The 25,580-nt window shown below is 39.2% G+C and overlaps 1 protein-coding gene across 1 annotated transcript; it reads right to left on the reverse strand.

The window, feature by feature from the left end:
• SPMIP7 (sperm microtubule inner protein 7) lies at window positions 1-24,827 on the reverse strand. Its single transcript, XM_071554228.1, is given in 12 exon segments — window positions 1-124; window positions 3,770-3,877; window positions 16,087-16,194; window positions 16,770-16,811; window positions 17,904-17,971; window positions 18,448-18,558; window positions 18,560-18,587; window positions 19,269-19,465; window positions 22,420-22,728; window positions 22,730-22,776; window positions 22,779-22,872; window positions 24,726-24,827. Coding segments are annotated over 12 exon segments (1,338 nt in total).
• Between the last annotated feature and the right edge of the window lie 753 nt (window positions 24,828-25,580).

Consider the following 25,580-nt stretch of genomic DNA (forward strand, 5'->3'; position numbering starts at 1 on the left):
CTAAATAGTAACAGTTTCTTGTTCTGCCTTGTTGAGAGAATTCTGAGGACCAACTGGAGTCAATACTTGAGAAAAAGGTCCTTGGTGCTTATACTGAGACAAGATTCCATGTTTTGCTATGTATCTGCAGTAACAAAAAACAGAGAAAAATATTTTTAAAAACATGTTCTCATATTCCTAAACACGCTTTCTTTCCCCCCTCACTATTTTCTTCAGCAACACTTATTCCCACTGGCCTCAGAGAATATTAACACCTTACATTATCCCACAGTGTTAGAATCAGCTGCCTTAAGAACAACGGCAGTAAATCTTCCTAAAAGTTTTAAATCTTACTTTCTGAATATATGTAACATGCTGTAATAGTAACTGTAATAGAGTGTGTTATGCCCTTTGCTTCTTTTCAGCCTTTCTGGAACACACACACGCACACGCACACACACAGAGTTGTTTCACAACTAACCTGCACAGTATCTGCAGAACTGCTGAATGCTTTCAGGCACATAAGGCCCAGTGGTGTCTGGAGAAGATGCTGGAGATTTGGCTTTCAAGCGTTTTAAAAATACTTTGCTGGCACCATTGCATCCCTCCTTGAGATGCCCAGTTCTCATGGTCGGCACAGAACACTCCACAGAGCTTTATGTTCATTAACTCTCCAAACAAAAATATTGTTTTGACCTAAGGATACCTTTTGAAATCTTCAAAACTACTTGCTAAAAGGGCACAATCTTTCTAAAATCAAACTAAATCTAGCATTATCTTACATTAACTATGGTGAAGTCAATGAGTTTCTATACAACTTGAGATGCTATTGGATTTGTATTTTCTGTGTAGCAATGGACAGTTCTTTTAAACAGAAAACAAAACAACACCTAAAACATTCCTTCCTATGTGAAAGCTAAACAAATCCTTCAGAATTTAATTGCACAAAAGGACTTTGAAACATAATTTTCTGACTTCACCTTGGGATTACCTGGAAATAAAAATACAATAAAAATACATCAATAAAGCTTGACATATAAAAATGCTATTCATATTCAAAGATGAAGAAATCATATTTCTACTGTTTCATATTCCATACAGCCCTGTTGACTTCTGAATGCTTAACACTGGTATGTAGGATTTTGCCCCACATACTGTGGGAATGCTGTGCAATAGAAATACAGTGCAGTAGTGGTTGCATGCCACCTGCTCTATCTGATACCACTGATACTTTTGACAGGAACATTTATTAGACCGTGTTAGCAGTAGACAAGAGATTCCCTCTGATATCTGTAATTGTCTTCTGGAGACTGACCATATGTTGTAGACATGTCAAATAAAGCAGCTATAAAATATCCACCACATGCAATCACTTGGTACTTTCTGAGAAATTATTACAATCTTGGCTTGAGAATGATCAAAGAGGGAAAAAAGGGGCCACCATTTTAAAAAGAGTTAGAAGGAGAACATGTCCTACATGAAAAGCACACAGAGGTGAATTGGGTAATTTGGCTCCAAATTCCAGGAACAATCTCCCTTCACTTCACCTCTCCACTGCAGTCTAGATTGACCTGTGATTACTGAAATCAGCAGGATTTTTTTAATAATTTATGTTACAAAGAGAGAGAATCAAATGTTAAGCATCTCTCCTTTATGGGCACCACTAACTAATGTTGAGGGCAGATCCTCAGCATTTCTCATACTTTTATATATTAGTTTCATAGAGGATGGAATGCGCCATCTTAAGTCAGTGAACATCAACTTACTCAAGTAGCACCAGTGCAAGTAATATAGAACTGTTACAATTTTGCAACCAGAGATACTATCTACTCAAGGGAGTATACCACACAGCTCAGGAAAAGGGTGGCAAAACCTGCTCTATAACCTCTGTCTGGGATTACCTTTGGTACCTGTTTCCTACACAAGCTCATTCAAACAAGTTGGGGGATTCTGTCCTGCTTCTGGATAGCATCCATTGTGTGTATGGCCAGACTTCGTGAACAAAGATTTGGGAAGGGCTCTCCCCACGTGGGTGTGCCCTTCCAGCCTGCGCAGTGGATTTTTTAGGTGAGGCACAGCGTGCGCAGAACTGGCCCCACCGTTTAAATCCTGAGGTTCATCTGCCACGGCCAAGCGAGCTTGGACAGTGACAGTGAAGTCCTCATGACTGTCACAGCACCCGGTACTAACCAGGGCTGACCCTGCTTGGTATCCAAGATCTGATGGGGATGGGAGAGTAGGGAGGCATTGAACTGCCAGGGGACGGTCTCCACTGAGACTCGAACTCAGGACCCTGGGATTTAGAGTCTGGAGTGCTCTCCATTACACCACAGGACCATCCCCATAGTATCCATTAGGAGGGAATGAAAACCCTGTTTTTGATATCCACTAAAAATGAAGAAAATTTATCCACTGTGAATTACATCCACAGTAACATCTGTTTAAACTAGAAGGAAGTAAGTGATGTTGTTTTCCATAGATCACAGGGGCACCTGTCTTTTTGCTTTTGAAATCTGGTAACTCTCTGAAGTCTGTCAATGATCTTTTCTTAGTCGCTTTTGCCTTTTCATTTGCCTGTGACATTTACAAGCAAATTAGTGCTGCATCAGGCTGCTGTGAGTTCAGCTTTATTAGCCTACAGAGACTCAGGACTTTGTTGCATCTTTTCACTCCCTGTCAATAACAGCCTGTGACTACAGCTGACTGTCTATTTTCCAAGTTTAACCACAACAGAAAAAGAGCAGGGGTGACATGGATGGAGGGAAGCAGAAATGAAAATCAGTGCATTCATCACAACAATGAAATACTCGACAAGGTGAAATCTAAAAGCTCCCTAAATCTCCTCAAGACTTTTCTGGATACTTTACAGTGGCAGTGCTGAAAAAGAGTGGGATGTGTTGTGAACAGAATACTAAGGCAAATGAAACAGTTTAATTAGAAGATAAATTTTACATGAAAACTCGGAATAGTGTTACTGTATCCTAGATCATTACAGATAACAAGAAAGCACAATCTAAAGCACAAAATCATATAAGAGAGAGAAGAAACAAATAATTACTAAGCTGTTCCAAAGCTACTGGAAGAAAGTCTAGGTTGGTCCTCTCCCAGTGTCAGAAACTCTTTGTAGTAACAATAGGAAAATGATTTTTCAGTTGCTTTGATGTGTCCAGCTCTTTTGAAACCAACAAATTAAACATCTAAATACTTATACTAGCTCATACTTTTAAAAAGCCTTGTATGGAAGAGCAAGAGAGAACAAAGATTAATTCACTAATTCACTTCATGAGGCAGCCACAATAGTCATGGGCAGCTATGATGATTTTGTACCACAGGGTCCTGAGCTGTATCAGTGTGGTGACATGGCGTGATTTTGTCTCTCACTGACTTTTAAGTAAACTCACTGATTTGTAGCAACTATTTTTGTAGAAAATATCAATTTCATAAGTCTGTCAACACTAATTTGGAAATTCCACACAGTTTTCTTTTGGGAATTTGTAACTGACATTCATGAGCCTCTTTGAAAACACAGAGTTTAGTTATATATATATGTGTATAAAAACCTCACGTTCCCAATGCATACCTTACAACGTTCCAGAAAAATTCGAAAACCTCAAAGGGATTTCAGATTAGCATCACAATAATGTGGTGGAACCCAGAACAAACTGTTCTGTATTTTTTAAACAAATAGAATGTCATTCTTAACATTTAATTGTTCTTTAACTAAATAAATGCAATTATGATTTTCCCTGTAATCTTTCTGAACAAGCTGAGAAATATACCTCATACCTACCCATGCATTTGTACAATTACTGATGGGGTTGTTGATGGAAGATTAGAATTTGCCGGGTGAGTTGCTGACCAATGAACCTTTTCAGTGTATCCAGGGATATTTGGAGTGCTAAAGGAAACAGTTAAAGGGGGGATGGGGGTGGAGAAAGGGTAAATTAAATGACTATCGGCTTGAAATACAACTTATAGATCAGTTATAAAATGGTTAGTGTTTATCAAAGATGGATGGGGTAAAATGTCTTCATTATATAATAAGTAGTCTGTAGAGTGTATGAACTGGCACAGCCTCTTTAAGGTTCGAGAAACAACTTTATGATGATCTAGCTGATGATCTGGGCCAAAATCTCTGGTCAGACATGGTAAAAGTGATTTCTTTAGAGAGTTTTTTCAATTTGTTTAGGTTAATAGCTGTATGATATTCCTGATTATAAGCAACATTTAATCACAAAGAAGAAATGGAATCACAGGGTTTACACAGAGCACAAAAAGCAAAAAAAATTCTATAAAATTGTGATAAAGATTCAGATCATATTTGGTTTCCAGGTTCAAATATGGAAGTTAGATAGCAGACTTTATGCCATCAGGTGTGATTTCTCATGGGTTAAAACACAAATGGTTTTTCAAATTAGAGTTCTCTAAATTTCCCCTAGAATCTATTAAGATGTAATATTAACAACACTGCTTAGACACATCAACTTAAATTCTAGTTCGAGCGTATCAGTGGAGTGAGACAGTATGTGCCACATCTTAGAAAAATAAAGCCTTTTATTAATTCTGATGATAAGTTTTAATGTGAAAATGAAAAGCGGAGTTCCTTAAGGAGATAGAGTTAAAAATTTCTACCTATCTAAGGCAGCACAACAGAAAATTTTGATAACTACTGTAAAATGAAGACCTAGACAAAATTAAATTTAAAAAGTACTAATTCAGACAAATAATCCATGAATATTAGAATCAAAACAATATAAACCCCCAGTATGGTATGGTTTTCTGCAGCTCAAAGCTATTCAGAGAGCATCATCAATATTGTTCTATACTGACAGCTCAAAATAGGACACTGTTGAATTATACTTACATCCAAAGTGCCCACACACATAGAGGTAAAGGCTCATGACAGGCTGTTTCATCCACTGAATTGACTAAATATGTGGAATTATACACCTTGTCTCCATTAGTCCCTTTGGGTTTTCACACCATATAAATCCCTCCTTCAAAATAATTTCTGAGGTACTTTTTGGTTCCCCTGTACTCTGGTAAAAATAAACAGTCCCTTTAAATATAAAGTGCATAGTGCTATTAGTTTCATACAGCTGATCAGCTACTTCTCCACGAGGACATTCAGCACAGGATGCAAAAATGCACATATGTGAGAGATGTGGCTTGTCAGACTTTGTGTATCTTTGACTTATGTACTTGGAAACTTGGCTCTGAAATTCCTCACCATAAAAACAGAGGTAATACAAAAAGCTGTATCTACATAACAGGATTATAAAAAAGGACTGTGGGGGAACTATATTTGCCATGGGAGCATTGGGGGTAAATGTTACAGTCTTTGTACCCATAATTAGTGGAAGCACTATCAAGGTCTTTGTCTTACTTTGGAGTAGCCTTACACTAACTCATACATTCACACACTGCTACACTCCCTGGGCCACGCTCCAGTATCCAACCCTCCAGAGAAGGTGGCTTTCTAGAATCAGTACAGAGGTTTTGTAGCACTTGGGAAGTTGTTGCCTGTAGAGAATCACCAAGTAGCTGGCTGAACAAGTAATAAATCTGCTGTCTGTCTTTACAGCAGCCATGCAGGAGCAACAAGAGGCTTGAAAATCTAGTACACCAGTATTTTCAGAATTGGCCAAAATTATGTGCTGTTTCATGTTAAAGCAGACAATTAAGTGACTCTGTAGGAAATTTCTTCTGCATATCACAATCCCACCAAGGGACGCAATGGATATTGGATGCCTGTGAGTATAAGCACATGCATCCATCCAAACCTGAAAATATACCTGATACTACTTTGAAGGACTCAATTAGACTCTGAATACAGTTTAATTACCCTGGTGATAGGGTATCTTGGTGATAGGGTACATACCAAGATACATCTCTCACATGTCATGGAATGCCATTAACTTCCTTGAAATTGTATGGTTGTCACAGAAAAGAGAAGCAAATCACAAGAAGTCCCATATTAGCTTGTAATATTTTATAAGCCTATTTGAAGTTAACTCACGCAATAACTACACAACTGTGGAGATATTAGAATATACTGTAAAGTGTCTAATAAAATCTTCTCATCTGTAAAACTTGCAAAAGTAGAAGACAAAAGCATCATAAATGGCCAAACAAGACCCAAAAGTCAGTCTGAGAGATGACACAAGATGAAGACTTGTTGTAAACTGTCTGTTAGAAACAACTGAGAGAAGTTGGTATGTTCATAACACATGGGATGAATGCAGATCTGAGAGAGAAGAGAGGTAGGCAGAAAGAAGATAAAAGCACCAGGAAAGTAAGTAAGCTTACACTAAAGTAAAGCAACTGCTCTCCTGGGAACCTGCGAAGAAGATGCATAAATGTGCTGTGGTTATGTAGGTGATAAAGCAGAAGAAACTGAGGTTAAAAAATATCCCCTTGGGTTTTTGTTTTTTGGATCATGCTGTTTAGCTCTTGTGTGCTTTCTCTGATGAGCTGTTAAACCATATTGCTGCTTCTCAAGAAAACAACTAAGTGCCAAGCTACCACTGGCCAACACAAAACTCCTCTGTGGTTATGTTGTCGTCATCAAGCTTTCTTTCTGTAACCATGACAACTTTCTTGTTCATACACTTCCTTGTTATTGTCCTAGCAGCTCCTAGTCCCGACAGTGAGAAACATGTAGTGTTGACAGTTGAATCTGCATGAACACTAAGATTTTTCAAGTGGTTTGCAGTGATTCTGAGTGCCTCTGCTTTGGTGTGCCTCTGTTTTGTCTGTCCGTAGAGTGATAGAATAATTAAGGTTGGAAAAGGCCTGTGAGATCATCTAGTCCAATTGTTAACCCAGCACTGCCAAATCTGCTACTGAACTATGCCCCTCAGTGCCACATCTACATGTCTTTCAAGTATCTCCAGGGATGGTGACTCAGGCAGCCTGTCCCAGTGCTTGACAACTCTTTCCATGTAGAATTTTTTCTGAATATCCAATCTAAACCTCCCGTGGTGCAACTTGAGACCAATTTGTCTTGCCCTATTTCTTTTTACCTGTGAGAAAAGACTGACCCAAAATGCTCCCCACCTGGCTTTTGGGCAGCTGAAGAGAGTGGTAAGATCCCCCCTGAGCCTCATTTTCTCCAGGCTAAACAAGTCCAGCTCAGCTCCCTCAGCTACTTCTCCTAGCCTTGTGGTCCAGATCCTTCACCAGTTGAGGTCTTCTGGACATGCTCCAGCACCCCAATGTTCTTCTTGTAGTAAGAGTCCCAAAACTGAACACAGCATTTGAGGTGCAGCCTCACCATTTCATAGAATCACAGAATCATAGAATCAACTGGGTTGGAAAAGACATCCCAGACCATCAAGTCCAACCCTTGGTCCAACTCTAGTCCATTTACTAGATCATGGCACTCAGCGCCACGTCCAATCTCAGTTTAAAAACCTCCAGGGATGGTGAATTCACCACCTCTCTGGGCAGCCCATTCCAATGCCTGATTACTCTCTCTGGAAAGAATTTTTTTCTGATATCCAACTTCAATTTCCCCTGGCAGAGCTTAAGCCCGTTCCCCCTTGTCCTATTGCTGAGTGCCTGGGAGAAGAGACCAACTCCCACCTGGCTAGAACTTCCCTTCAGGTAGTTCTAGACAGTGATGAGGTCACCTCTGAGCCTCCTCTTCTCCAGGCTAAACAACCCCAGCTCCCTCAGCCTCTCTCCACAGGACTTATGCTCCAGTCCCTTCACTAGCCTTGTTGCTCTTCTCTGGACCTGCTCCAGCACCTCAATATCTTTCCTTAACTGAAGGGCCCAGAACTGAACACAATACTCAAGGTGTGACTTCACCAACACAGAGTACAGGGGAAGGATCACTTTCCTGGTCCTGCTGGCCACGCTATTTTTGACCCAGGCCAGGATCCCATTGGCCTTCTTGGCCACCTGGGCATGCTGTTGGCTCATGTTGAGCTTCCTGTCAATTAGTACTCCAAGGTCCCTTTCTGTTTGGCTGCTCTCCAGCCACTCTGTGCCCAGCCTGTAGCACTGCAGGGGGTTGTTGTGGCCAAAGTGCAGGACCCGGCACTTGGCCTTATTGAACTTCATCCCATTGGAATCAGCCCATCTCTCAAGTCTATCCAGATTCCTCTGCAGAGCCCCTCTGCCTTCCAGCAGGTCGACACTCCCTCCCAGCTTGGTGTCATCAGCAAATTTGCTGATGATGGACTCAATCCCCTCATCTAAATCATCAATAAAGATGTTAAACAGGACTGGACCCAATACTGACCCCTGGGGAACACCACTAGTGACCGGCCGCCAGCTGGATGCAGCTCCATTCACCAGCACTCTCTGGGCCCGGCCAGCCAGCCAGCTCCTAACCCAGCAGTGGGTACTCTTGTCCAAGTCATGAGCTGTCAGTTTTTCCAGGAGTATATTATGGGAGACAGTGTCAAAGGGATGTCTTTGAAGACCTTTTTTCCCCTGTGGTAATGTTCAGGAAAAGCAGTGTGGACTTAATTTATCTGGCTCTCCATACCGATATTTATGGCTATTTCAGATGCCTTAAGGTATCTGAGATAATCACCTATAGCACAGGACTTGCAGGAGATACAAATTGTTCCAAAGCAGCTGGAAGTGATGGTCTAGGGTGCCTCCAGGGTATTGAATTCCTAGGTTTGCCATGTAAGCTCCATGTCATCTGTGTTTTGGAAGAAAAATCAAGATTCCCCCAAATAATTTGTAATTCCTGAAAACTTTGTGTTTAGCACTTCAGCTTGAGCAATGGTAGTATCTGAATTCTTTCTGCACAACTTCTGTCTTGTGAGCACAATCCAGTAGATTCTTACCTTGCACTTAAAAGCAAAGAGTTCTTAACTTCTTAGAAATACTCCTGTATAAATGTCAAAGAACTAAATCAGCATATTACGTTATTAACTAGCTCTACTGGTTACTGTAATTATAATCAGATCTCATTTCCAGTACATAAGACTTGCAACTGGCTTCCACCTCAAATTCCCTTCCAGGAAGATTGATATGTCCCATATTTGTGGCCCTTCTCAATCCTATTTATATCCATGATCCTACTTGCTAAACAGAATAACCTGTGATAAATATACCTCATATACAATCCTGTTTCAGGAAACTCAATGTGTTGGGAAGTAATATACCTGAGAATATTTGTGAAGTCAAAACAAAGTTCTTCATGCAGAGAATGAGACTGAAAGGATTTTTGAACAGTGCATTCTGAATTGTATTTCATACCCTTCTTCCTCAGCCAGAAAAGCGAGATGGCGAATGGGTACTTACAAATGGATTTGGGGTTCCTAAAAGGATAAAACCATCAAAATAGCAACTCCCCTGGAAAATTTTTAATCTTGTTGAAATGGAACATTTTGTTTCTACAATTTCAAACTGTTTTATTCTGCTTTCAAGTTTTGCAGCAGCCCCTTTTATTATGGGGTAATATTTTTCAGAAACAATAAAGCATTTCAGGGCAGCAATGAGATATCATTTGGAAAATGTTGAAGTAGGATCCTTCAGCACACCCATGCCCTCTGCCTCAAACTCACCAATGAGTCAAACTGGAAAATCATAAAAAGGCATACATGGCAGACAAGCTGCTAGTTTCTGAAGAAAAGATACATTGTGAGAAAGCTTTTAGGCAGTCCATGAAAATGACTGTGCAAGGTGCAAGGCAGCAGAGGGTCCTGTTCCCAGCTAATTACGGCCTGTGAGGTTTCTGTTTTAACTTGAAACTATAAGGAATGCATGCACACAGTCAGTCAGAAAATGAGTACACTGAAGAAATATGACCAAAATTGCTACAGATATATTGATGTGAGAGCATTTTGCTCAATGTGCTTGACAAACCATTAATAAAGGGGAGTTTCAGAGAGTAGCTTTGTGCAAGAGCTGCAGGACTTGAAACACTTAGGACTTTATCTTCCTAGAAGCTGTATATATTAAGTTCCCATTTCAATCAAGTGCTTTTGGTCAGATCCTGCCCTCTCTCTGACACAAACAACCTCTGTGGCCTTGGACAGGTCACTTTAGCCTCGCCAGTCCATATGCTGCCAATATTGTAACGTATTTGCCAGTGTTCTGGTGATGCATAGTTGATGTTTCAAAAGTGCTCCCAAGTAACCAACACATAGTGAGAATATACATGCATTGGGTAGGCACTGCCCTCTACTGTGGATTATGAGAGCTGAGGAATTACAAATAGCAAGTTTTAAAAAGCTAATGACTGCCAGATTTTTTACTTAATTGTGGAGGCAAAGGCTTTTAATGTGGAACAAGAAAACATAATTACTCTTCTGCTTTTGTCGAATTTCAAGGGGCAGGTTCCAATAAGTATCACAGTGAAAGTCAGGAAGTTGTGCTATAATACAAAAGATACACAAAAGAGGAAAGCTCAAGTCAGACACAACACTTGCTTGATCTGAACAATTGCTGTGCATGCTGGAAAGCATTGTGTGCTGCACGATTACTGCACCAAGTACTGCCAACTTCCCAAAGGTGTAAGTGAGCTCTAACCATGTGAAGGAGTGTTATTTGTGCCTAAAATACCAGAGCCCTGCCCATGAATGCTGCAGAGGAAATCCCCATCACCAGCGTGGGAGGCTTTTTTCCATTGACCCTTAAAACACCTGCAGAACTAAAATACCACATAGAACATAACCTTGTTTCAGCAGCTGATTGGAGAAGAGATCAACAAAGGAAAAAAGCTGGTGACTAAGGGTGGAGGAGAATTATACAAAATTACACATGTATAAAGATTTTTCAGAAAAAAATAGCAGCAGATGATTATGTTGGAAACACATATGATGCAATAAAAGCACCTTCTCTATAGTTATCTCTTAAATAATTAAGTTCAAAATGCATTTCTGGATAAGAAAGAGAATTTTTCAAAATAGCTGTTAGTAACAAATAATTGGCTAATTGTTTATTTTCACTTTTTAACAACATGGAATATCTCAAAAGTGCCCAGAGAATTTATCAGCCAGCCTTCCTGGAAGTCACTGTAGCTGTGCTGCAAAGTTTCCTCCCCTGTATAACTTGCACAGGGGAGAAGAAAATACAGTGTTTCTCCAGAATTTGGACTGTCCTGCTCTTCCTTGATACACATTTGGGTTGAAGCAGCAGTTACGCACAGGAGATAAGATTGTGGTGTTTGTGGGCAGGTTTTCACAGGAGCTCAGTGATCAACGTGCACTCTTTCAGAATTCTGGTTTTCATATGTGGTTGCTGAGCTATTTTTGAAAGCCTGGCTGGCTGCACAACACATACTTGTTAGCATTTGGTGGCTTACCTACCTAGTATATGGTTAGTTATGTGACATATAAAACCAAATGCAGTATTCATCCTTCACAATTAAATAGATATTGTAAGCAAATAATTAATAGTCAAACCAGTGAGAAACAAATTAAAAATAACCAAGGAAAACAGACACAATCAAATCAGAGTTTAAAGGTTTGCAAAAGAAATCACAGAGGTCTCAGTTCTGCAAAATACATGGACACTCAGTTCTATCCTTGTTCAGGAAATCATGCTAGGCAGATACCTTTAACTCACTGATTCCAATGGAATTTGCACTTCATGGGTTTGAAAATCAATGAAGCAAATACAAGAGAGCTTAAAGACAGACAAGTAGAGAAAAAAGGAAAAAAAGACAGGAAAAAGAAAACATGCACAAAAAAAAAAAGTACATTTCAAAATACAACAAAAGACGCTGTCCATTGAGCCACTGGACAATTTTTGTTTGGCATACCTAATAAAAGCAACACACAATGAAGATGCAAAAAAGCATCAATGCATTCAATTTGGAACCTCGCTATTTAGCAGCATAAAAAGATGAAATTCAAGTCTGCAACACCCATGCTCTGACAATGTAGTCTACTCAATGGAAGCTCGGTAAAACAAGATCATACTCTCAAAAGTGTATAAGTGTAACTCAAAAGTGTAAAATGATGGCACTCTGTAAAATGAGACAAGTTTTATAAAAGATTTTTGGTCTTCTGTTGGTGAAAAAGGACTGCATCAGAAAGATTTTCAGAGTGCTCTTTCACAAAAACTTCCTAATTTTTTGACCGTCTCTTAAAAAGAACCCCAACAAATTTCTATGTTACCCTTGGCAAAGAAATGATATATCACAGCTTTTAGGCATACATTGCAACATAACCAAGAATGAAAGGGAGGAACGTGTTCATTTTAAAACAAATTCAACAATGCATATACTAAACATGGATATTAAGAATGATGCTACATTCCAGGGCTGGAACAGACGGCAAAAGATTATGCCACTGATAACTTTTCCTCAAGACAGGTTTTAATGTAAGCCTGGAAGAGAATGAGAAGAACTGAACTATGGTCCAGACCTTTTGGTCAAGTGCAAAGATGAAGCATCTGACCTGAAAAGCCACAGCTCCCTTAGAGAAGTTCCCACTGATCATCCTACACTGTCACTAGATCATAAACATAGTTATGATTAATAAGTTCAGATTCATAAGTTAAGCACTTCTAGATGAATCACAACACTTATGACGTGGCTTTTTATTCATGCTGAAGGTTCCCACAGTTATTCCATGTCTGAACCACTGAGACAAATTGGATACATGACTAAGGTTCCTAAGTCTTCACTTATGTCTCAGCCTAACTTTTAAGAACTATGGCCATCATTTTGCGCTAAATAATGTTATTTAAAACCAACTTTCAGGAAAGCACCATTTCAAAAGCTTAAGGATGGGAGTTCAGTTCAAAAAAAAGCACAAGCTTGGGCTCAGGTTATATGAAGTCTCATTCCTAAGTGTGTTACAGATTCTGAATGGGATTCTGTAAACTACTTTATCACACTGTACTTGTATTTCCATCTGTAAAACTTCCAAATTCCATTGTAAGGATTTCAGAATATTACCTGGAGTGCTGGATATAGGCACAGCAGCTCTTCACAGCACTGATCTTATATTAAGGGCTTTTAGACTAAGCTACAGCACAAGTCAAGACTTTTTTCTAATTCCTTAAGAAAAAAAGAAGAAAAACAGAAGATGGTTTCCTGTTCTGCCAAAAGGAAGAGAGGGTGGGTGCAAGGCTAACATACAAAACATGCCCAGGTTCACCACTCTTCCTGTTTGTCTCTGCAGTTACATGACAGATGACTCTTAGCTACTTGCAGCTTTGCTAATAATTTGAATGGCAACCACTTTGTTGCGTGGTCTGGGGAAGAATAGTGTCTCAGTCCAGAGCAATGCCTGAACACTGATATTGTTGCCCAAGTGCTACAGGCAGGAAGTGTATTTGCTAGTCCATGAGAGTGAAAGTGACTGTCTACAAAGGTATTTTTACACTTTACACTTACAAACCATATTTAGGCTTCTAAATCTAAAGCAGATATCTAACTTTTCAAGGATTTTAATGGGAGTTTAGTAGCATTAATACCTTTATACTTCTTTCCAAAACTACTGGCAAACACACAAAGTAGGACAAACAAATTACAGGCAACAGTTTTATGCCTTCTGACTTTCTTCTTTCTTCCACTTAAAATCATAGCAATCTTGATGTCTGAAAGTCATAGACAAAGAATGAATATGAAAAACTTAATAGTACTTTCCAGATGGAATTGAGTTTTTCACAGCTTTGAGATGTCAGAATCTTTTAAGTCTCAGAGATCTTGGTCTCCTGGTTGCTGGAAATCAACAAAATCCATAGCTTCATTCCCTAAAAAACAGAAAAATGAGATACAGCACACCAGAGAAGGTAATATAGAACCAGTTACTCAAACTTATAAATCCACCATGGTACCATATGCTGCAAATAGTTCCATACAGGATGTCTGCTCGCAGCAGAGCGTACGCATCTGCCTCTATTCTTCAAAGCGCCACAGCAACAGCAATACAATCTAGAAGAATTAAGGGCTAACAGCTCTGTAATTTCACCAGAACACAGACATCTCTGTTCAGCACTATGTTGTATTCTTTACATGCTGTATTTTTAAAGCACATTCTTTCAGAACAATCATTTTATACTATGTTTTAATGCAAGCAGAAAGATTAGATGCAGGCTATGAGAAACCAGATGACTTGTGCAGCTATTGACTGAGATAGAACAATTGGACTAGTGCATCATGTCATAAAAGCTTGGCATTAATAGGCTTGGTTGCAGTAATATGGGTCAAATTTTATCACCTTACAATGCTTGGCACCTTTCTTTGCCTGTGAACCTACCCCTGCAATGTGTAAGCTGTCTGAAGAATGATGTGCTGTTTCCCACACATGGATGCCAGCATTTGTTGCATTGTAAAAGGATAGACATGCACCCTGAACGTCATGTAAGAAACATAAATGAACTGACCTAAGGTGGAGCTCAGAAATTCCAGCAATTTACAAGGCCATTCCCAAGAACAAGGAATGTTTAGCAAATACACTGACATAAGCAATTATGATACAGCATTACATCTTTTCTTCAGAACAGAGAGGGCAATACTTGTACAGCTTCTGTCCCTCTGCTCCCCCAGTGAAGTATCTCTTCTGTAGTTTCTTCACAAATGTGAACTGTGCAAGACCAATGCTTGGACACACAGGAAAGGCTGATGCAAAGACAAATTCTGATTAACTAAACAGAACTAAACAGTCTCTTCCCTCTTTTATCATTTTTAGTTTTGACCATTAAGCTGTTACTTTTACCATTTTACTTTCTAATAAGTTTGAAAATAAATACTTAATATAAACACAAGTTACGAAAGACAGGATTAGAAAAGGCTTAGAAGGAAAAGTTTATCATCTAGCTCTAAGTATGATGTTCTAATAACATTCAGAGAGCTTTTGCACACTCAAAGGCCATCTAGTGACTAAAGCTGAAAATCACACACTGTGAACATGGCAATATTTAAGTCATACTATCAAACAAGGGCACAGGCACTTCTATGCAACAGACCTGTTAATTAATACTAAAGAACAGAAAGCATGTGAAGTATGAAACTATGGCATAGTTTGAAAATAAACATAATTTTTCTGGAAGTAAGGACTGTATTCAGAATGGCATCAGCAGAAATTCCTGGTGCATGCTATGCTCAGAACATTCTCTTCCATGTCCTCCTCAATGGAGCCTTGAATGTAACATAAATCTACTTGCTGCTGCTGGACAATTGCAAGAATGTCTGTGTTAGGTAGTCTCAACATCATTAGGATTCACAAGCCAGGTGTTTTGGGGTACAAGCTAACAGATGTGTGCAAACAAGCTTCACATGGAACCTTTCTCAGCTGAGAAAAATGGAAAGGTGTCTGCTGAGTTCTTAAACCTTGGCTGTGCAATTAGTGTAGCAAGATTGACAGCAAGATTAACAGCAGGAGAGATATGCTGATTTCCATCTCAGCCTAGGTCAGAGCCTGCTGATTGTTAAGAGTTCAATATACCCTGACAGTATATTGCACTGATGTTACCACAAGCAGCTTTTATGTCACAGGATGGGCACACCAAGGGTAGCTTTTGGTCTGACAGTCAATTATTGTCAGTTCATTATGACCATTCTGTGGGTGGCAGGGTTGCTTGGGCCACAGAGCAACTCCTGGATGATAGAAAAACCCCCAAAAACATTTCAGGTTGAAAAGCATGATGAGTGGTCTTAACAGCATAATTTCCCTGAAACTATAACATTAATGCAATACAATAAAGAATCAGGCCTTAATGTTCTATGAAAAATTCATATTTAGTCAAACAGGTTTGTATTTAAGCTTACCATAAGACTAGTAGATGGATAAAATCTGTTATACTATCATCTCAGCAGACATCCCCCCTGCTCATTTTGTATCAGCCTCCTTGATTATTATTATATATATATATATATATGCTGGATGATCCTTTAGATTTATACAGACCTACACAGACAACTGGAGGCAGCTACCACTGCAGGCCATTTACTACTGACTTGATTATTAAAAAGGACTCTCTAAGTTCAGCCTTGAATGTGAAGGCTCACCGTGCTTCCTGTGTTAACAGACTTCATTCAAGTTATTAAAAAGAATAAAGAGCGTTCCCATCAAATTTTTCCATTTCTTCACCAAGATCAGATTTTTGACTATTTTTCCCCCTTCTCCAAGTAACAAGGACTCAAGATGCAGTATAAAAATCATACAAATAAGTGAAACATATTGTGAAGTGCTTGTGTAGCAAAACTTTGAGGTTTTGAAGTTGGTAAGAGGGATTAAGTCTACATTGGCATTGTCAATGTCTTCAAAATATATTGCAACAGCACAGCCACTCTTTGGATAGAAAGGAAATCAAAGATATGTACATTATTCATAAGACAGTTGGTGGAGGCAGCTGAACAATATACTGCATGCTCCTAAATTCTAGGTACTTATTAAAATGGTCCACAAAAAACCAAACAAAACCAAACCAAACCAAAAAGCAACAAAACCACCAAAAACTCACAGAGATGAACTCCCTTGGCATGTCCCAAGATGAAAACAATCATCTGCTGAACTTGCAGCACATAACAAATGACAGCTCAAGTACATATGTGCAGACAGGATGCTTGGGAAAAATGGAAATAAAATAGAAATGTGTCATTTCTTTTCATTTTGGCTATGCTCATGATCAGATTGGGATATTCTTACAAAGAGACTCTGATTTTGAGTTTGCAGGTAAAGGGCTGGAAGCACCCACAAGCCAAGGAAACTCCACACACACTCTTCCCCTTTGGCACCAGAAAATGCCTTAAGGTTAGATATTATAGTCCATCTAAAACTCTTGTTTCAAAATATGAGAAAGGGACTGCTTGGGCTAAATAAAAAATGTAGAAAGTAGAAAAAACCCAAGGACATTGTACTTACATATACAAAGGGATATGACAGGGTCAAGAGATTTGCCTTACACTTCTAAAGACAGACTAGATCAATCACTTTTTTTTTTGCCAGACAGAACATTCTGATAGAATATTTATGAGGTCTTACAGGTGGTAACAAGTCAAGGTTTTGCTCTTGGAATGATGCAGTGCTCATTTGAATTTGGTCAAAGACTGTGGTAAATGATTAGGTTGGCATGTATGCTAAATGAAACCAGTTCTTCAGGAAGAATCTTAGCTTTTAATCTCCTTGGATACTGGGACTTCAGTAAATTTTGTAGAATAGTATCAGCACGTTTTCTTTAAAACTGAACTACTTCCCTTCTTGTAATACTTCTCTCATCCAATTTTTGAGAACACGGGGAAACTTTACATCAGGTCTGAATTTCTCTCTTCGTCTGTCTCTGCAAGCAACTCTTACTGTCCATGTCTATATTCCTTTGAAAAAGCAACATTCAAGAAACCATGACAGCATTTTCTATCTACTTATAGTATTTTTCTTCCACCTTGAAGAGGTACCTGTCTCTCCTATTGTATGTCTGACTGTGCCCAGTAGCACACCTGTCCATTGATTTTGTCTGAGCAAATCTGCTGGCTCATGACCTGGAAAGAAGGCAAGTTCTTACTTTTCTGTCATGCTTTGACCAACTTTTCTTTCTCCATCTCTACTTGGCTCTTATTTCAGCCCTTTTGAAACTCCTGTAACCCTTTACCAGGCTCATCTGAAATACACCACACTGTATAGAATAGAATAGGTGAAATACAGAGTGAAGGAAAGACACCAATGCACAAGTGATTGATTTGGATTCTACAGACAGCAAATAAAACCTTAAGTTTGTACATGTGTATGATTACTATGGTGTTTCCATAAATGTCATGTCTTAATTAAAACATCAGATATATGAAATCATGACAATCAGTCCCTTTACAGGTTTCTTCCATTCTGCTTTTTATATTTAACTCTCTCACAGGAGAAGCATGTCAGAACATATTTTTCATATGGTTATTGGCCGAGTATCTTAACTTTTCTAGTTATTGAATGCTGCTCAATTGATTAACTGTACACAGACTTCATAAAGGAACTGTTCAGACAACTCCAATATTCACAAACTCAGAAATTTACAAATCGACAGATCTCTGTGGAGAGATAAAAGATCTTGTTTGAAATCTGTCCCACTAGCCTCCAACAACCTCAAATCATAATTATATGCTTCTTGTAGGCAGTATTACCTAATTAATCTGACTTAATAGTTTTTTTCATGCAGCAATGAGAACCAGTTGCAGGACTGAATTTTAGTTTAGTAAAAATATTAATAATAATTATTACAGTTAATAATCACAAGTAAACTAACTTAATGTGAGATTTGTTAAGGTCCAGCATCATTCCTATCAGCCAATTCTTCATCAATATCCTTGTCCTCTGTTTAGATATTGTGCATGCATATCTTTTTCTGTACCAATATACAGGGAAGGAGGAGAGGAAAATGATGAAATATGAAATTATTTTGAGTCAATTACTGGTCTGTACTGATATCCTTAAATGCTCACTTGGGGCTGTTTCTATTTAAAAATACTTTTATGGATTTATGTGTACAATCTACACAAAATTTAGGCTCCCATTCCATTAGCAAAATCAAAATGCACGTGGCAAGAAATTGTTCGCTGACCTGGCTTATTTCAGGTTCAGGATTGTATCTCCTTTTTGTGAAACACTGGGAAACAGAAGTAGCCAATATTTTCCCTGTTGATTCCGGAGGCTGAATTTTGGAAGGCAGCATTATTATCCCAAGGAACTTCTTCATAAGCTCTAGATCAACAATAAAAAAGTAGATAAAAAATTTCCCAAATAATCGTTAATGAATGACAATGGTAGGTAGATACAAGGAGCATATGACAAAGATAACAAAGGTCTATGTTTGTCTTCTAATGGGAAATGAAAGCCTGGAATTACATGCTGCTAGTTAGGGAAGAAATAGTTACAATGAAGTTTCACAGGCTTATCATCTTTAAAATGGTCTCACTCACTAATTTAAAGAGGTAGTTTATCTTCCAATAAGCTTACAGTGGTGATAGGATTTATTTTCTCTAAATTTGAATAATCAGTTAAGTGAGATGGGACATAAATAGAGATTGGACACCAGTCATATCATGCCTCTGACAGACGTTGGAGACAGATGTACAGCACGCCTTTTTGGAAACTCCAGTTTCTCTTCACTGCCCACAGAGGAAGTGGAGATGAAAGGCACAGACTGGACACAAGCTTCTAGATAACTAAAGTTCATGGGCTCAATCATATGATAAAGGCTGTTAAACAGCAGAACTTCTGAGTGATTGGAAATTTGTTTATAGTCTTATATATTCTCCTACCTAAAGGTACTTAGTAGGCCACCTACCTCTTTAATGTAGAGGGTAGTAGTATATGTATGCCTATTAAGTAAATAAAACAATTCAGACATAAAGTTTAGTGGAAATGTTCCCATATAAGTACACTTCCTCAAGAGCCTCTTCAAGTAACAATGGAAAAAAAGACAAATCTTCACAAGAATAAATAATTGGTTCAAAGATCAGAGATGGAGTGGAGGGATGAATGACCAATTTTCCATTTGGACAGAGATCACTGGTAAAGACACTCTTGGGTAACCATCTGAACTTCAGTCTTTGTTGCCTAACATATTCACAACTTACCTGGAAGTAGAAGGTTGGAATTTAAGTGATGTGTTAAAAAAGCAAATGGACATATTCATGAAGAAAAATCTGTGAATCCATGACTATTAACTAAAACCACACCATCTCCTGATCACAAATCCATGATCAACAAGCCATCACATGATAGGAAAATATGCAGAGGAAGGATGTTGTCTTTACTACTTATGCACACTCTTGGACAAAATACCAGACTAGCTGGGCTTTTGGAGAAATCCAAATATGGCCACTCTAGTAGCAGCATACATTAACTACTTATTTCCTAAAGACAAGGTTTACTATCAAGTCTATAAGTAAACTCTATAGTGTTTCCCATTTTCTAGCTTATGCAGAAAAGTGTCTACACATGCGTTAGCTTCCAGCAGGGGCAAGAAGTCATCTCTGCTCCTTATCAGACTTGTCAAATAACCAGGTTTGTTCTGCAATCCCCACGCTCATCTCTCTGTTAAAGCTCCACAAATAGAATAACATTTACACCAGCTTTGTCACCAGGTTCTCAAGTATGGATGAACCTGCATGGTCAAATTCTGAGGTGCTGCTAAACACTGCAAAGAAAACTTGTGACCACAGAGAAAAGGGTAGAAAATTCTGTTGTCATGTGAGTGAGAGAAGGGGACTCTACAGGCAAACACTATCAAGACCTTGTCTGCTAGCACGGAACACCTTCTCTACTGACTCAGAACACATGAAGAATAGTTCTTCAGCTGCCTCCTTCTTTGGAGACTCTGATTCTGAAATCTTAGAACAACCTTGACTGTCAACTTCTCACATTTACTTTGGTATTACAGAGCTTCCCTGAGTTTGGTTTGCTCAGCAGGTGCAAAAGACTGATAGGGAAGTTCAAAGTTGTTGACTGCCAAAGCCATACCACGACATCTTCTCACAACAGAGAAGCTCTTGTCTGCTGCAGATGTTTTATATAATGCAGCTTATCCGTATCAAAGGCTGCTTCTGTCTCCTTTTTTTACATTCATCCCAGACACAGTGGAGAAAGTGACTGTAGAATTTGCTTGCAAAATCCCTGATTGATCTCTCTTTCAGCACAACTTCCCCAAACAACTTAGCTGCAGAATGTCTTGGGACTTCTATCTAGAAAGATTAGCACCTTACATCAAATCACATGCCTGGGGGGTTAGGCTCTGAATCATACAGCTAAAATCTGGAATTTGTTTATGCAGTCTCTTTAAAAATAGTATTTAGAAACTCATATACTTTTTATACCTATATTTATAGATTTATAGTTAATACCTCAGCATCACAGGACAACTTGTAAACTCACACTATATTTGGAAGAACACATAACACTTTCCTTAAGAAATATATGCTGTACCATATCTGTTTCAAGGTTTGTGCCTGAGTTAAGTTTGACTTTTTCTGACAGCTTCACTGGAGTCAGCACTTCACTCCAATAGTGAACTTTACCCCCCTGCAAAAAATCCCCAGAAAGCCACCAGACAGTTTCTATCTGCTTTCTGGAACTACTCTCCATTTCAGACCACTTATTTGACTGTAACCTGAGTTACTGACTTGATGATATTCAGTTTCAGATTTTCTCTGTGCTCATTTTAGCTGTGTCTCTATCTGCCAGAGTATCTCTGTCTCTATCTGCTTTTCTCTGCATTGGAAAAATTAATGGTCCGATAGAATTGTGTATCTCAAACATGCTTTACACTTCACTTTTGCAGAAAAAACAGCTGAACAGTTCTGACTGATGTCTGAGGTCTAATTTCATATGTAAATGAAGAACACAGTAACTGAGAAATAAGAGTGAAAATTACATGGGATGGGCAAGAAAAAAAAAAGGAAAATTATTTAGTCTATTTTTTATCCTTGTGGTTTCTTGGGTTCTTTAGGGTTCTGTTATATGGCTGCAGTAGGCTTAAAGAGATTAAAAATGCAAAGTTTGAAGACAGCAACAAGGAACCAAAACCACTGCCTGAATTTATGGCACTTAGAAGCTTTTTGGTTAACATAACACATCTAAAGTATCTATAATAATATATAACACGTAATAACTCATATACGGTATCTCTAATTGTGCAGTAACTGCACTGCTGCATAAAAAATATGGAATAAGAAGCTTATTTACATTTCTTTACTACGTTCTAAGAAGTGCCTCCCCTCATCTACAAGCATGTAGCTTGACATACTGTAAAACTTTCTTCTAGCTATAATAAGCATTTCTCTATGAAAACCACTGCAATTTACTTCAAACATATTTCTTATTGGTAATTGCATCTATCCTTAGAATCCCTGGGCAGATATTTCTGCTTTCCACAATTTTTATGAGAAAATTCTGAAACCATCAACCCAATTTTGCTCCATGTTATAAGCAGTGAATTTCCATTTTGATGCTGTAATCAATACAAAATGATCAGACTCAAGTTTATGTGTAAGACATTGATATAAAATAAGAAGACAATATGTATTTACACCAAAACGTGATGGCAGTCCTGAAGAGCTTCTGTTCCCGGATTAGCTAGACACTGGAATAGGCCTATAAATGTGCTGCACTGTAACTTATCAGGAAATACTAAAAGACGCAGAAATATGCAGGGGATTTCCCAATTCTGGGTTGATTTGTTCTTTTGGTTTGCAGTAAAGTAGGTGCTAATTAGAATGATGGTATATAACTTCGCAATTTACATAAATAGATTTTTAAGAAACATTGATTACCTTAAAAGATTTTTTTCCTTTTTAGCACTTGAATTCCCATTAGAATTTGCTGACTGGTACCTTTTTGCTACAGCAGTGACAATGAAACATACAAACTATTCAGTTCAAATATTGAGGGCAGATATATTTTGTAAGCTTGTTCTTTTAGGACCCTGGGGAATGGAGTTCAGAAACTCATTTTATTTATTTGTTCAGCATCACAAATTTCTTTAGTGTTTAAGAAATAAAAATAGTACTTTGCTTTATCTCTGGAATCATGCCTTGACTTCCACCTTCTGTCCTGGCTGGTTTCCTCCTGGAGGACTCCTGTGGGTGGGGTGGAGATCACTGGTGTCACTGCAGTCTACCAGCCATTCAACAGCTCTTCCAACACTGAGCTGCTGTTCAGCATCTGCTATTGGACTTGTGAAACCTAAGCAAGGATCTACTAAAGGTACAACATTCTCGTGTGGGAATAAAGAGTAATTCACCCCTACTGGATGGGTGAGTAGATAGAATTTAAGGAAATAATTATTATTTTGCTCTTTGAAGATGGCAAAGACATGATTGCTCTCAAAGCCCCTCACATACAACAGGCATGCACATCTTCTTTGACAGACTTGGATGCTGCTGGTGATCATCCTGTAAAGTGGTTCAACTGCTAAGGCAGACTTTTCAAAAGCAGTTGTCTGCCTTTCAGGTCCATTAGAAAATAACCATTCTTTTCTATCATCCTTATGTGGCAGTAAACTTAAAAGATGCAACTTGCTCCTGTTTATTCAAGTTTCTGAAGTCTCAGACAACAAATCATGGTAAAACTAGAGGTCATTCTCCAGAAAAATCAGTGCATAGAAGAGCATAGCAGTTGCTTAAGTACTGATTTCTTTCCTGAAAAGAGATTTATCAAGTATGGTACAGAAAGAACAGGGCCATTGAATGCACAGAATTTCTCTGTTGCTTGGTAATGATGGAAAACACCTCACAATGAAATGTTTTCTGGTGTGAAACATGGCCAATGCATACCACCATAATCTAGTCCTTAAAGGGGACACACATAGCAACTTTAAATGGCCCTACAAATTACTTACTCATCTAGTAGAGACAAAATAAAGAAGTTTTCAATCTCACTGAGACTGTATAGTGTTTTCATTGGAGCATTTTAAAATAAGCTACTGTGTTGCTATCTAGATGACAAACATGAATTAAACTGAAACACAGATTTAACACAAAAAATTAACAAACAACCTCAGAGAAATGCAAATCCAGAAAACATAAAATAACTGAATCACATTAACGTCAGAGTTTTCCATGCAGCTCAGTTATCTCCAGAGCTTGCCAGTTGATCAGGCTGGCAAATCCATTAATGTTTCAACTCTGAATAAGTAGCACTCATTTCCTGATCCCAAGGTTGATATGCATTTAGCACTCTAAACAAAAGCAGTCTGATTTATAGAGGTCCTCTCTGAATGAATTCAGTGTCATCTGCAAAGGTCTGCCTCTTCAGAAAAATCAAACCATGTTTATTTGGACAGCTTAATTCAGACTGTGTGGCCTTGTCAGAACAAGCTGGGCCACAGAATGTGATAATTCCCTCATTTATGTTAATTTCACACTGATGTAACCTCCCTGAAATCCTAACTTGCTGTTGATTGACATGAAATTAGAAATAGGCCTAAAATTTATTACAGTCCAGGTATACACCTTCCGTCTTTACGAAGATGGCTTTCACATATCAGTCACAAGAATTAAAATGCATGAAAAGTGACAGCTGAGAATATTTTATATGCAGTACAGGCAGTGTAAGGCTACACCAACACTGAAAAAACAGAACTCTGTCTGACACTTCCTGTGTCCGATTTCAGTCACAGTTGTACATTCACCTGAGTGAAAAGAAACTTCCAAAATTTGACTTTTGCCAGTAACAAGCCAGGAAAATGCCATACTGGTGTCTGGACTTTTTCCTCCATACCTTCTTATCTCCTCCATACCTTCTTATCTCCTCCTGGAAAGCTTTAGAAACAGATGACAGGAGAGGTAAAGATGTGGGAACCAGATAAATCACAGGATGGAAGACATGGCAAGGATGATTCACATTTTTGTTGTATTAGTTTTGTAGAGTTAAATGCAATTTAAACTTTATATTGGAGTTTGTTGACAAGGATTCTGTCCAGTTTATCCTGGGAAGTAAATTTATCAAGGAAGGCTGAATTATTTCTACTGTCAACATTCTAGAGTGATCCATGTTTTTCAAGAAACACATGGATGTGTTGATCATGTGTCCAAGCTAGTGGACACATGACCAACTTTGGTGGATGTCTGCCTTTTACTTTGCTTTAGAATTCCTGCAGAGCAGTCTTTTTTGGTTCTTGGACAATAAACAGTTGTTTTTCTTCTCTGGCACAGTGACAACATACCAAATTTTCCAATATAGTGACATTTTCCTGTCAGACTTCATTTGCTTCCAGGATAACTCCTTGTGTCTTCCTCCTTGTCCTTCAAAAAATCCCTTCTCTACTGTACTGCAAATTAAACACTCGTGTGCCACGGGAACATAAAAATGTCCTGAGATTCCAGTCACTTTAATTGCCTTTTTGAAGCAGCGCACTGAAGATGGAGCAGCAGACCTGTACATGCTCATGGCAGTGACTGGATCGGCGAAGTTCTTTGACTCTGCAGTGGAAACTGCCATGGTTCCATGGTTGCCTTTTTTTTGTTGTTTTTTTTTTTCAGGAACAACGACAGGGAGCATGAGGTCAGTTCGCTGTGCCTCTGGCCAGGTGCAGTCCGCGCTGCCGCAGGCCTGGTGTTTTCAAAGGAGCTGCCCCTGGATTGGGAATGGATTGGGATTAATTAATCACAAAGGAGGGATGATTTTGGATGGCGCTGCGGCGGCAGCAGCAGCAGATGTTTCCCCGGGGTTTGAGGATGTGAAAGCCTCCCCTCCCCTCCCTTCTCCGCTTTCCCCAGAGATGCAGGGCTTGGCTCTGCGGCTGGGAAAGCCCCGCCGCCTTTCCGCGGCAGCTCCGGCGCCGGGAACGGCCAAGGGCCCCGAAGCGTCTGCCGGGCATGGGGCTGCTCCCGCTCCTCGGGATGCTGCTCCTCTATCAGCGGCCCCGGGACTCGGCCACGGGCTGGGGGTTCGGGACAGGGGCCGCCCCTTCCCGGCCGAGCTCAGCACCACACCGTACCCTGCAGCGCTGCACCCTGCCCGCAGCACCGCACGGTGCCCACAGTGCCGCACCGACGAGTGTAGAACGCTTCTAGGGATAGCGACGTGAACACCACTTCCCTGGCAGCCTGTTCCAATGCCTGACCACCATTTCAATCAAGACATTTTTCCTAATATCCAATCTACACCTCCCTTGGCGCAGCTTGAGGCCATTTCCTCTGGTCCTGTCGCTTGTTACTTGGGAGAACGCTCTTTGCCACCTGGTAGTTTTAA

This window comes from Pithys albifrons, chromosome 4 (genome assembly GCF_047495875.1).
Source record: "Pithys albifrons albifrons isolate INPA30051 chromosome 4, PitAlb_v1, whole genome shotgun sequence".
Classification (NCBI taxonomy): Eukaryota; Metazoa; Chordata; class Aves; order Passeriformes; family Thamnophilidae; genus Pithys; species Pithys albifrons.